The 11,380-nt window shown below is 50.0% G+C and overlaps 2 protein-coding genes across 4 annotated transcripts; both read right to left on the minus strand.

Annotated features, from left to right (window-relative positions):
• Positions 1 to 6,109: 6,109 nt before the first annotated feature.
• LOC9650422 (SUMO-activating enzyme subunit 1B-1) lies at positions 6,110 to 9,806 on the minus strand. 2 transcript variants are annotated; one of them, XM_024663051.1, is made up of 10 exons: positions 9,700 to 9,806; positions 9,597 to 9,648; positions 9,346 to 9,547; positions 9,226 to 9,293; positions 9,003 to 9,122; positions 8,868 to 8,924; positions 8,749 to 8,815; positions 8,596 to 8,690; positions 8,429 to 8,536; positions 8,187 to 8,372 (listed from the first exon to the last, which is right to left on the minus strand). In XM_024663051.1, the coding sequence occupies exons 1-10, from the start codon at positions 9,783 to 9,785 to the stop codon at positions 8,271 to 8,273; spliced, it is 957 nt and encodes a 318-aa protein (XP_024518819.1). In that variant the 5' UTR covers positions 9,786 to 9,806; the 3' UTR covers positions 8,187 to 8,270. The 2 variants fall into 2 exon arrangements, with proteins under 2 accessions (XP_002989337.1, XP_024518819.1); XM_002989291.2 differs by lacking the exons at positions 8,749 to 8,815; positions 8,868 to 8,924; positions 9,003 to 9,122; ... (2 more) ...; positions 9,597 to 9,648; positions 9,700 to 9,806 and adding exons at positions 6,110 to 6,614; positions 6,668 to 6,715; positions 6,765 to 7,751 and having other exon boundaries at positions 7,826 to 8,372; positions 8,596 to 8,661.
• A 16-nt stretch (positions 9,807 to 9,822) lies between these two features.
• On the minus strand, positions 9,823 to 11,254 carry LOC112341984. 2 transcript variants are annotated; one of them, XM_024663053.1, is made up of 4 exons: positions 10,690 to 11,254; positions 10,467 to 10,613; positions 10,295 to 10,379; positions 9,823 to 10,233 (listed from the first exon to the last, which is right to left on the minus strand). In XM_024663053.1, the coding sequence occupies exons 1-4, from the start codon at positions 10,987 to 10,989 to the stop codon at positions 9,848 to 9,850; spliced, it is 918 nt and encodes a 305-aa protein (XP_024518821.1). In that variant the 5' UTR covers positions 10,990 to 11,254; the 3' UTR covers positions 9,823 to 9,847. The 2 variants fall into 2 exon arrangements, with proteins under 2 accessions (XP_024518821.1, XP_024518820.1); XM_024663052.1 differs by having other exon boundaries at positions 10,467 to 10,616; positions 10,690 to 11,253.
• Positions 11,255 to 11,380: the final 126 nt, after the last annotated feature.

Genomic DNA, 11,380 nt, shown 5'->3' on the forward strand with positions numbered 1-11,380 from the left:
CTGATCACAATGCTCCAGATGAGTGTGGCAATGTGGAGATCTTCTCAAGATACTGCTGTTCCTCCCTCAGTGGAGGAATGGACCCTGGACGATACACTCGCGCTTGACGATGTGGTGCGCCTCGTGCAGAGCACCTTGTTTCCGGCTCCCGCCACCTTTTCTACGGGATCGTGACCAGCCTGGCCGATTTTTCTTCTTGATTTCACTAAGCAGCTCGCCCTACGGTTGCTTAGCAGATCTTACCTTACCTGCGAACTACATCGACCGTGCTGTTCTTTCCAGCCTTGGCCATCCGATCAGTGCTCTTCCTGATCAACCTGCTCCAGTCAATTTTGGCGGAGAAGAGTTAGAGTTTCTGGGATTTCTCATGGATATCCCATACACTTTTCTTGGAAAGCCTTCAGTGGCCTCCTTCTACGTGATTGCTCCTCTCGACTATGCTTCGGTCATGATCCTGTTCGGCCGGCCTTGGGCCGCCACTGCACTTGCCGGTTTTCTGGGTTTGACTTCCAGCTCTTCTGCCCCTCCTGAGCTGGATCTTTGCATGGCAACTGTGCATTTTGCTGAGGATCCTCCAGTGGCTGATCCTCCCATACCTCCAGCTTTTCTCCAACATCCTGCTGCGATCTGGAACTCACCTGCATCCCCGTTCGAGCCTCCTGTGACGACTTCCGTCAACATTGGTACCTCCAGCGAACCTCGTGAACTCCAAGTTGGCGCTGACTTATCTCCCTTGGACCTCCAGCAGTACCAGAAGCTTTTCCATGCATACAAGGATATCTTTGCATGGTCTTATGCGGATTTACATGGCATCAATCCTGAGCTTGGGCAACACCACATCGAACTCCAGCCGGACGCGCAGCCACAACGACAGAGAATGTACCGCATGAATCCAAACTACGCTCAAGCTGTTTGTGAGGACCTGGATAAGATGCTTGCTGCGGGTTTCATATACCCTGTCGATGCGACGGATTGGCTCTCTCCCATCGTCGTTGTTCCAAAAAAGAATGGGAAGCTGTGTGTATGTGTTGACTACCACAAGCTTAATGCTGTGACACGCAAGGACGGGTTTCCCCTTCCCTTCACGGATGTGGTGCTCGACAACATAGCTGGACACACGACTTACTCGTTCCTTGATGGCTTTAGTGGCTATCACCAGGTTCTTATCCATCCTGATGATCAACATCTCACCCCGTTTATCACTCCGTGGGGATGTTTTTGCTACAGGGTGACTCATGAATAGTCCCACAACTTTTCATCGAGTCATGCAAGCAGCCTTTCAACGGCTCCTTGGAGATTTTCTGGAAGTTTTTCTTGACGTTTATAGCGACGCTATATCTCATTGCGTAAAACTCAAAAAATGCTTTGAACGTTGCCATTTCTATGGCATTTCTCTCAATCCCTCTAAGTGTACGTTTGGCGTTCCCGTGGCATTCTTCTTGGTCGAGTGGTCTCCCGGGAAGGATTAGCTGTGAATCCAGATAAGGTGGCTATCGTGAAGAACCTGGAACCACCGCGCGTTAAAAAAGATCTTCAAGCTTTCTTGGGCCATGTCGGCTACCATGGCCACTTTATCTACGACTTCGCGACTAAAACTTTGCCTCTGACGAAACTCTTGAAGGCCGGTGTGCCTTATGAGTGGACACCAGCGTGACAGGACGCATTTGAGCTTCTACGGGGAGCTCTGATCACTGCTCCGATTTTAGCCGTTCCTGACTGGACACTTATTTTTCACATCCACGTGGATGCTTCTGCCTTTGCTGTCGGCGCTGTTCTTTGCCAGCCGCGAGAGGGCATCGATCACCCTATTTTCTACGCAAGCCGCCAACTCTCCTCTGCCGAGCGCAACTACTCCGCCACTGAACGGGAAGGCTTAGGCATGATCTTTGCTATTCAGAAGTATCGCCACTACCTGTTGGGCACACACTTCAAATTTTTCGTGGATCACCAAGCACTCAAGTACCTCGTCAACAAGCCTTGCCGCACAGGTCGCATATCTCGCTGGCTCATCATCCTCCAGGAATTTGACTTTGAGGTGATCCTGAAACCCCGCCGCGCTCATGCCATGGCCGATCACCTTTCACGATTGCCAGGCCCTATTTCAATCCAATCAATTGTGTCCTGCATATCCAATTATATATATATATATATATATATATTTGATACACCGATTATTCCTCCCATAACCTTGAGGATGACCCAGCTGATGCAACTCTGTTTTCTTGCGACAGCATGGATCTCTTTGCAGTCGACGCTGTTCCCGAATGGTATCAAGGGATTGCAGATTATCTGGCTACCGGCGCGTTCTGACTTTACTGTCACCGCACGCAAGCGACTTATTATCCAGGCTCGTCCATACTCTCTCCTGCATGGCCAGCTCTACATCCTCAGCCGTGACGACGTTCTACGCCGTTGTATCCTTCCTCACGAGGTGGCCACTGTTATCACTTCATGCCATGATTCACCTTATAGCGGCCACTTTTCAGCTGAGGCAACAATTCGTTTGGTTCTTCAAGCTGGCTATTGGTGGCCAACGCTTCACAAGGATGATGCTGCCTACGTTCGGACCTGCGATCCCTGCCAGCGTGCTGGTCGCCCAACTTGCCGTGATCTGATGCCGCTTAATCCTCTACTTCGGGTGCTTCCTTTTGAGAAGTGGGGCATCAATTTTGTGGGACCGATCAAGCCAGCCAGCCATCCTTCCCGTTGCCGCTACATTCTCGTGTGCACGGACTATGTCACGAAGTGGGCCGAGGCAGAAGCTCTCACGGAAGACACAGCTGCCAAGGTTGCGACTTTTCTTTACAAGAACATCATCACGAGATTTGGCTGCCCTTTGGAGCTGGTGAGCGATAGAGGTACTCACTTTATCAATCAAGTGATTGCGACCTTGGTGGAGAAGTATGGCATCGCTCATCGTAAGTCCACTCCCTATCACCCTCGTGCTAACGGACAGGTGGAGCGCACCAATAAGATACTGTGCAACATTATCACGAAGCTTGCCAGTGCTTCTCGCACAGATTGGGATCAACGCTTGTTGGATGCTCTCTGGGCATACCGCGTTGCTTACAAGGTCACCACCAAAGCTTCACCGTTCCAGCTTGTTTATGGACAAGAAGCCATCCTACCACTCGAGCTTGAGATTCCATCTCTCCGTATGGCTGTCGAGCACAACTTGGGCTGGGACAACACTCTTCAAGCTCGACTGGACACACTTCTTCAACTCGACGAGCGTCGACTTCTCGCCTTCCAAGCTCGCGAAGCTCTTCAGAAGCGCCACAAAGTCTGGTACGATCGTCATTTGTGTGCTAAGAATTTTTCTGCTGGTGATCAGGTTCTGCTATATGATAGCAAGCACTGGAAAAATCCTGGGAAACTCCATATTCGCTGGCTTGGCCCATATCGCATTGTTGACGTTTTTACCAATGGCTCAATCCAGCTTGAAGATCTTAGTGGGAACTTGTTACCAACTCGTGTTAATGGAGCTCGCCTGCGCAAGTACCATGAGCGAGATGAAGCTGCCGTGGAGCTGTGTGCTCCGGGACAGAGCCCAATAGGTGGGGTGTGATGTAGAACTGGGGGAATATTCCATTTGCCGCCATGTCAGTTTTGGGAAGTCCACTAAGGGGGAAAAAAAACAGTCGATCAATTGTATGTAAGGGAAGGGAAGAAGAGAATAAAGGATGCCTTGATGAAGAGGTCCTTGGCGAAGCGCCCTCGATCGTGTGAACGAGCGCCTTTGGATATGAAGGGAAGCAAGAGAACGTAGTCAAGCCACTATGAGCATACCTTGTCCTCACTGTGGGCAGCGGTTCTATTTTAGAGTAAACTTAGGGTGTCTTCATGCTGTGTATTTTGCTTCTTCAAATGCCTCAAAGTCTGGGGCATCTTCGATATTTAGTTCTTTGTTATTTTTGGCTTGCTCTACTTGGCAACTTAAATTTATTTATCCTCTTTGTCATACTTCTCTAATATCGTTTCTAAAATTTATTGTTGTTGTTGTTCTAATTTCTCTTTTTCTTTTTCTTCCTTTTTCACTTTTCAACTCTTTTGTCAAAGATCTCTTTCTTGGATCTTGATTGGGTCTGATTTATGTTTGTACATTCAGTTTGCTAAGTCTTCACAACTTGAATGTCAAGGTATAAATTTGTGTTTTGCCTAAGTTGTCTTGAGTTAAATGTTGTTCTTCATAGATTGCAAAGTCAAGCTCTTACATCTTGTGTCTTTTCCAAGTTTTGATTCTTGCATAAATGTGAAGTCAAGCTCTTGTGTTTTGAGTCTTCTGCAAGTTTGGTTTTGTAGTATAAATGCAAAGTCAAGCTCTTGTGTCTTGAGTCTCCAATCGAGTTTTTCTTTCTCAATTCTTCCCGAGTTTTTTTTCAAGGTCACTTTCTTGAGTCTAGCTCAGGAAAGGTCTTGTATTTGAAAAATCTGGTGGTGTAAGTAAGCACAATTTTGTTTATTGAAAGGAGGTCAATTGTGTCATAAATTGATCGATATAGCTATTCACTAGTAATATTGGATACTACTCACCAACTTTGGGATTAAGCAGGTATGCAAACGATTGCAAATCTCTTTAGTAGTCCAATCTTGTCTAAATTCTTGAGTAATTATTTTGGTCTCTTACAATGTGTTGGTCGTACTGGAATGCGAGCTCTTACTTTGAGAGTTTGTGTTTCCTAGTCGATGGTAATTGTATAGCACTCTCGTCAGGTGACTTTGGGTATCAAAAGTTATATGTTGGCCAGTCCTTACGGACACTCCTTCCTTACTGCCACGATGGCAAAAGGTTAGTATTGCTAGACCTTTTATCAATCCCTCTTGTTCAAGTATTAGTAAACTAGGCTTAGCACTTATATTTAGCCAGATGGACATAAGGTAAGAACTCCTATGTGTTTCTAGCTGAGCATACTTGGCTTGGCTTTTAGTTCTTTTTTGCTCTGTCTTGCACTAGCTTGATAAGAACCCTTGCGTATTGAGATTAGTCCCTCAATATCGACAGATGATAACTTACCATGTCTACCAAACACCCTCGCTATCATGCCCTTTGTGTTAATCTCATTTCGGTCCTAAATATTATTTATGGAAAGTGTTTAGATTTACTCATTTGGCATATCTACGGAATGTAGAGGTTAGCTTGAACACAATGGTGTTTGTTCCGTGTCCAAGTTCACAATTTAGAGACATTCCATATTTAGTAAGTTTCGAGCTTGTTCCAGAGACTAACTTCTGATACTAAAGGAAGCTTGGGGTGAAAGTGCAAAGCGAGTGTTCCTCAAGCGGAAGGGGGGGGAGGAATTCCAAATGTATAGTAGGGATAGTGGGTAGGTCGGGCATGGCCGACTAACCTGAAGCCTAATTTAGGTCTTGCTTGTGTGCTTGTCCTTGTTTTGTGTCTGGCTTGGGTCTAAGCCCAAGTTCCATTCCATGTTAGCTAATAGAGTACCTATGTCCTTGTGTTAAGCCACTGATATGCCGAAATAACGCCAGACTTCGTTTAGCTCCATTTTGCGTGTTAGTCCTGGCATTGGGATGCCGATTGCTCTAGGACTGTTCCAAGTCGCTCCAGACTCCTGTCCTTTCACTTCTTAGGTTGTATGCTCGAGAGTTGCTTCGTGGTCCGGTTCCGTCACTCTTTGGCTCCATGCTTGGGAGTTTGGCACTGTTCTTTTGTTCAGAGGCCTAGTTCTGCACCATTATCCTTTGGACACGTGGCATATGTCACATGATTCCTAAACCCTAAACCCTCCGAAAATCCAGTTTGTTCAAAATCATCTTCCGATTTATTCTTTCCAGGAACCATCAAGCTCAAATGGCTCGAAGACTACAATGGCATCTCAGTGCATTGATCTTGATCTTCAGTGATATGTTCTTTCATGTTTAGCTGGAAACCTTGTTCTTACTTATTCAGGACTTGTCACCACCAAAAGATTCATACATTCAAGTGAGAGTTTTGGAGAACGTTAGAAATGTATACATAGATGATCAGTTTACGTCGCTGATGCCTAGTTTCTTTCCTTTTTGCATCTTTTTGAAGAATTTATTGAGTAGAATTTGCTTTCATTTGGATGTTTCATGACATTGTTTTCCAGAAACAAGGAACCTGTAGTTTCCTGGAGAATTGGCCGTCAGGTGTGACATAAATAGAGAACAATCGATACAACAAAAAGACAAAGTATTTAGTCTTGTTGAGAAGCATCGGCAATTATCCCAGCAATAGCTATATTGCCCATGGCAACCTCGGCCTTCTTCATGGCCTCGCTGCTCTCGCTTCTCTTCTTGTCAAGGACACCAGCGGCAGGAGCAGCTACAAGCACCTCCGCTGCAACTGCTGGTGCTGCTGCTGGTGTTGCTGGTGCCACTGGTGTGGAGATCGTCCGAGGCACAGGAATTACCCAGGGATGGAGAAGGCACTGGCCAGCAGTGGGGCGCTTGTCAGCCACGAAGTCGAGGAGCGGGCACAGAAACTCGGCCAGCTCCTGTGCATCTTGGGCAGGAAAGGAATACTTGTCGTGCAGAACCTTGTCCAAGGGCCAATAGCGTAGCTTCTTTATGTGCCGAAGATCGCCCTGGCGATTGAAAAACTCCCGAGAGAAGCGGCCGCCGAGCGAGACCTGCATGACTCAGAGAAGCTCGCGCAATGAACGGGAAAAACATAAGTGCCTACCTTCCTAGGCATTCGGCCCAGGAGCTCTATCATGAGAGCGAGATGGTCCTGCGCTCGAAAGCAATTAGAAACTAAAGTTCCAAAAATGTAGCTTTACCTCGTCCTTGTCAAATTGGTCACCGCTGTGAGGATCGAAGAGCACGTCACCCGTAGCTAGCTCAAACACCAGGCAAGCAAAAGACCATATGTCCACCGGAGTGGAGTACTTGCAGCCGAGAAGAACCTCGGGGCTGCGATACTGTCTCGTCTGGATGTCATTGGTGAACTGCTTGTATGTCCAGCACGCATTCCCCAGGTCGACAATCTTGCATCTCAGGTCCAGCTCGCCAAGGTCCGTCACCTTGAGCCGCTTCTCGTGCTTGTTGGCCAGCCGAGGGGCCTCCCCGGGAGCCTGGGCATCCGCTGCTCCTGTTGCTTCATCAGCATGGATCTTGTGGTTCTCGTGTCGAGGAGCTCCATCACTGCCGCCTTTGCCTGATTCTACCGCCGCTGCTGTTGCGTCCACTGTGGCCACCATCGCCTCGGCTGCCTTGTCCATGTCCTTGTCCTTGCCAGTCTTGTCCTTGGCCGCCTTCTTCTTGAGCTTCTTCTTCTGGCTCTTGGACAGCGGCTGCGAGCTGCTGGTAACGCCGGCAGTGGCAGTGGCAGCGGCGGCGGCGGCGGCGGCGGCGGGCTTGGAGAGGATGAGAGGAGCTCCAGACTTGAGCGGGTCCTTGGACGGGTCCAGCGGCAGCGTGAGCAGCACATTCTCGGGCTTGAGGTCGGTGTGGATGATGGAGAGCTGGCGGTGAAGATAGTCGAGGCCGATGAGGATCTGCATGGACAGCTGCTTCACCATGGGCAGCGGCAGGCCTCGATAGTTGTAGAGCTTGATGATGGTGAGGAGGTTGTCACCCAAGAACTCAAACACCATGCATACGTGCTGGCCATTGGGGCCCGAGTGCTTGAAGTGGTCCAGAAGCTTCACCACGCACTTGGAGTTGCTGGGATCGCCGTCGGCGATCTGCTTGAGGATGGAGATCTCGTCAAATGCAGCCTCCGTGTAGTGCTTGGCACTCTTCTGGACCTTGAGAGCCACATACCTCTGTTGGGGTGTTTATAAGTTGCCAAGGAAGAGAACTTTGGTCAGTCACTCAAAAAAACTCTAGACTCACTCACCTTTTGCTGGGTGTCCCAGGCGAGCCATACCGTGGAGAAGTGACCCCATCCCACCTTGCGCTGCACGACGTAGCGCCCACCCGAGAAGCTATCGCCAATGCACACTGGGTGGTAGCCTCCACGCTTGTATTCGTCGACGCCCTCCTCCTCGGACGATGCCTCCTCCTCCTCCTCTTCCTCTTCCTCTTCCTCTTCACTCGACTCTCCTTCTTCTTCTTCTTCTTCATCCTGTCCCCCTTGGTGTTTGGCTTGGATCTCGTCGCCAATGCTTCTACTGCTGCTGCTGCTAGTGCTGGCGTGCCGAGACGCCATCAAATCTGTGACCCCCGTCTAGTGCCAGGCCGCCCGCAAAGCTGGGGCCAGCGAGTGGAATCGTGACTACATGCCTTGCCAGGATCCAAAGAGGTACCCCAACCCTAAACAAATGGGTGTGCGTGTAATCGATCTAACTGATTATCTCCTCGATGATTCCTTTGCCGTCGTCAGTGTCGAAGTAGAAGAAGCTTCGCAAAGGATCTCCTTTGCCAGACAGAGCCTTGACTACTTCCTGTAGCGATTTAGTTTAGCGCTTTGCAAACAAGGAAGAGAAGAGGAGCGGCTTGCCTGGCCGAGGATGCCTCCCAGAATCGCAGACACCGGTGGAAACTCCGTGCCGTCCGCGCCAGCCAGCCCCGCGAGAAGGCTTTCCGGGATCAACGAGTCGGCCACGCCCTGTTAAAACCATCGCGGAGGTTAGTTTTTGCTTCCGCAATACACGAAACCACCACCACCTGTTTGCTGCACATTTGCGTTCGCAGCGCGAGCAGCTCCGGAAGATTTTCGGGGCCGGCTTGCCGTCCCGTCGCCTGAACAAATTCTTCGAGGACTGGCCAGCAAAGTTATAGTTGCGAACCCAGCCCCCAACATGAATGAACGCCCCTTACCTCGCATTGCAAAGAAGAGCTTACTTATCCTCTTTGGAAGGCAGTTCCACGGAACGCTTGATACGTCCTACATGCTTACATTGTATACCAGTTTTATGATCCAGGAAACAAGGTCTCACCTCAAAGCTTGGGAACTTCTTTGTAAGCTCGCAACTCTCGGCAGCATCCGCCGCAGCCTGTAAGCCAAGTAAAAGAAAAGGTCAAAGCACATTTGTGACAAAAAATAAAAAGAAAAAAAAGTGGAGAATGAAAACCTTGGAAGTGTAAGTATGGGTCTGCAAATCGACAAAGATTTCCCCCCGTGAACCAATGCAGTCGACAGTGTAGAAGGAAACTTTGTGAGCCGATCTGCGACACAGCTCATTAATTCTCCTCTGTCAACAGAAACACATAGAGTAATCAGAGGAATGACAAGAAAGGCATCCAAGAAAGTAGAGCAAAAGGAGGGGAATCAAACAGAAAAGTAAACACACACACCTTGTCTTTGATAGCGGCACGGTTGAGGATGACAACGTCGTAGTTATCCACATCCATCACTGAAGTGCCTAAGAGAGAAAACAAAAACACTTGAGAGGAAGAACTGTTGAGCAGCAGTACCTTGAGCACTCGTGACGTCGACCATTGGGTTGAAATCTCGAAGAGCGGCAGCACAGACCTCGGCAACGGACTTGTTCTCGTCAGTGGAAGCGTTGTGGTCATGGCACACCAGAAATGTGGAAGAACAAGGATCAAACACGGCCGGCCTGTCGTCCAGCACAACGAGGCTTCCAATTCCCGCTAGGACCAGATTCTTGCATGCCTGAACCAGCACACACAGTTTCACAGAGAAAAGAGAGAGATTTTGGTACCTCCGCTGTGACACCAGTCAATCCAGCCACAAGCACTCGAGATTTGCTCAGCCTGGAGCAAGGCAATGCCGCCGATCAGTGCGAATGACGAAAATCTTCCCACCTTCTCTGCGCCTGGACGCCCCATACACGAATCTGGCGATCGTACACGGCCGTCTCCTGCTCCGTCAATGCAGCCTCCTCCTCCATAGCTTTTCAAGAACCCTAGAAAAGCCCTAAAACCACATCTTTAAAACCGTGGCGCCAAGTTTCTATTTCTTGAGACCAAACAAGTTTTTGATACCATCTCCCCAACCAGCGGCGCCGCCGGGATTCTCCTTCTCCTGCGCCGCTTTGGCGGCCTTCTCCGCCTCGAAGCGGCCCAAGATCTCCGCCAGGGCCTTCTTCTGCCGCGCCGCCTCCTCGGGAGACAATGGCTCGTCCTCGTCCTTGCCTTTCTGCGACCGCGCCAGGAACGCTTGCTTCTGCCGCTCCATAGCTTCCCACTGCTTGGCCTTTTGCTTCTTCTTGGCCTCCAGCGCCTCCTTGAGCCCCCAGTCCTCGCGGCTGTCGTCGTATGTGTCGCCTGGAGCGATGAGCCTGGATGTTTGCTTGCCTTGGCCGGTTGCATCGTCCAAGCCACCCTCGCCTTTGGGCCCTGCCATCAATCCACTGGATCGTTCCATCTCCATGCGTTCCATACAAAGGAAGGAGTTTACCGATGAGAACTCGCGCGTGCCCGATCTGCCCGTCCTTGTACTCGTACGCAACGAGGCCGATTGGTTTCTTGAGCAGCGGTCTCACCTGGGAGCAAGCAAGCACATCAATCCATCAAAACCAGAGATGGAGATGGCGATGGACGTAAGTGAAAGAGAAGGAGAACTAGCTTACGTCCTTCATGAACTTGACGTGCTCTGGAGAACCTCGGAACGTCGTGAGATGCAGAAACGATTCGTATCGCTCCCAAAAGTGGTACACATTCTTCTCCTGCAAATCGGCCTTGCACTCAAACTGGAGGACGCCACACGCTTTGTCGCTCTTCTATCGAATCAAGGAAACGCCAAAAGCAATCAGCCAAATCCATCTCTCTCGCTACTAGAATTCCAAAAAATACCTGGCATTCGCTGGCCCAATCCAGAATCCCCTTGCACAAATCCACCACCGCCTCCTCCTTGCCCTCCTCGGCAACCAGAGTGGAGCTCATCACCAAGGATCGCCCGGTCTCCACTTTCTTGGCCGCCCTGATGCGCACACCTGACCTACATTGCTCTCGGCCGCTCGTCGCCGCCCGCCATATCCGTTGCTGCTGCTCCACAACAAATCTCTCTCGCGGCCTTAACTCCACAGCTCCGCTCCGCCGGATCGCCGCTGCCTCCGCCGGCACCACGCAAGCGCCCGCCAATGCGGCAGCCATAGCCCAGATCTTGGATAAACCCTAGCCCCGGCGCTTGAATGGCATCCAGGCGCGAATGTGGGTAAGATGAGGCGGCGGTATTATCATGGGCACCTCATTCCACCAGGGCTGGCTGGCTGGCTGGTGCTATTGCGTGATTGCCTCGCTGGGGCATTGTCATCGCCGGTCGTGCAATGCTGCCAACCACGTAGTTGCCCTGGCTGGGCATAAGTATCATCATATAAATTAAAGAGGTAATTCGTCCCATCCTCTAGAAGCGGCAGTCAGACAAAGCCCGTGGTGTTGTCTGCGACGTCTCTTCTTGCTCTCTCATTTAATATGCGAGACCGTGAAAAATTTCGGGTCAATCCTTCTCCCTATCGTCTTCCCTTCTTTTCAAACGAAAGCAAAA

Source organism: Selaginella moellendorffii, unplaced genomic scaffold (assembly GCF_000143415.4).
Source record: "Selaginella moellendorffii unplaced genomic scaffold, v1.0 SELMOscaffold_96, whole genome shotgun sequence".
In the NCBI taxonomy this organism is placed as follows: Eukaryota; Viridiplantae; Streptophyta; class Lycopodiopsida; order Selaginellales; family Selaginellaceae; genus Selaginella; species Selaginella moellendorffii.